Here is a 996-nt window from a genome sequence, read left to right as displayed (position 1 = left end):
TCACGTTAATTAAGGATGTATGTATATTATGTATAAGATGTAATGACTTTTAATAGGCTTGCAAAATTTCTAATATTTTGTACAGTGTTTTGTTAATGTAATATCTCTATATTGTTGTACATGTAATATGTAATGTAAGTGTAATATTATGTACTAATATGTATTGTATAATATGTATATTAATTAATATACATTAATAAGTATATCAATACATATGTCTATTAATCAATATGTATTAATATGTAGTATTGTATTATTTGTATTGTTTTTGTTGATTTTGATGTTGTGGTGATGTTGGTGGTGGTGGTGGTGGTGATGATGAAAATTGAACTTTAACAAGAATGGATGATATAAAACTGTAAGAAATTACTTGAACATTGAATCCGGCGATGTAAGGTGGACAAGGCAGGATGGCCAGATCCCCAGGTGCGGTTGATGGCCAGCACAATATCTCGTCCCAAAATTCCGGGCACCAGCCTGTGTTCAAGTCGTTCTCGTTAGTTCTTGCGCCGAGGGATATACTATATGNACATTCATATTATAGTCATATCCATATTACAAGCTGGTCTTATAATATAATTTCTTACAAAAAAGTAATGTGGAGTATTAGAGGGTATCCAAGTATCAAGAGACTAACGACTTTATTATAAAGAAAAATGAAATTTGCTCCCACGAGTCCCTTTAAATCACTCGGTTACTCAGAATGCCATAAGTTTCCCCGAAAAGGGGAAAATCGTCAGTCCATTTAGGTCTCGTATTATGGTCCATTCACAATGACCCTAACGACTCGTACGTAAGAAAAAACAATTTTATGTATATCCATCGAGGGACAAAATCGAGAGGCGCCTTCGATGTAAGATACAATGTCGTAATGGAAAGTTTATAGCGAATTTCTTCCAGGAGAAGTCACCTGCGACCCTTACGCGTATATAGGAAATCACCCATTCTCTGTTCACATAACAATTTTATACTCTCTTTTCTCTACCATTTGATAGC

At 34.2% G+C, this 996-nt stretch overlaps 1 protein-coding gene across 1 annotated transcript in view; it reads right to left on the bottom strand.

Moving 5' to 3' along the window:
- The window catches only part of LOC108629533 (parathyroid hormone/parathyroid hormone-related peptide receptor), a 34,328-nt gene that overhangs the window by 13,485 nt on the left and 19,847 nt on the right, over window positions 1-996 (bottom strand). Inside the window, 1 exon segment of the mRNA XM_026817371.1 lies at window positions 371-477. Coding sequence (XP_026673172.1) covers window positions 371-477 — 107 coding nt within the window.

Source organism: Ceratina calcarata, unplaced genomic scaffold, assembly GCF_001652005.2.
Source record: "Ceratina calcarata isolate Rehan_Ccalc_2016 unplaced genomic scaffold, ASM165200v1 scaffold570.2, whole genome shotgun sequence".
NCBI lineage: Eukaryota > Metazoa > Arthropoda > Insecta > Hymenoptera > Apidae > Ceratina > Ceratina calcarata.
This window is presented reverse-complemented; position numbering and strand designations above follow the sequence as displayed.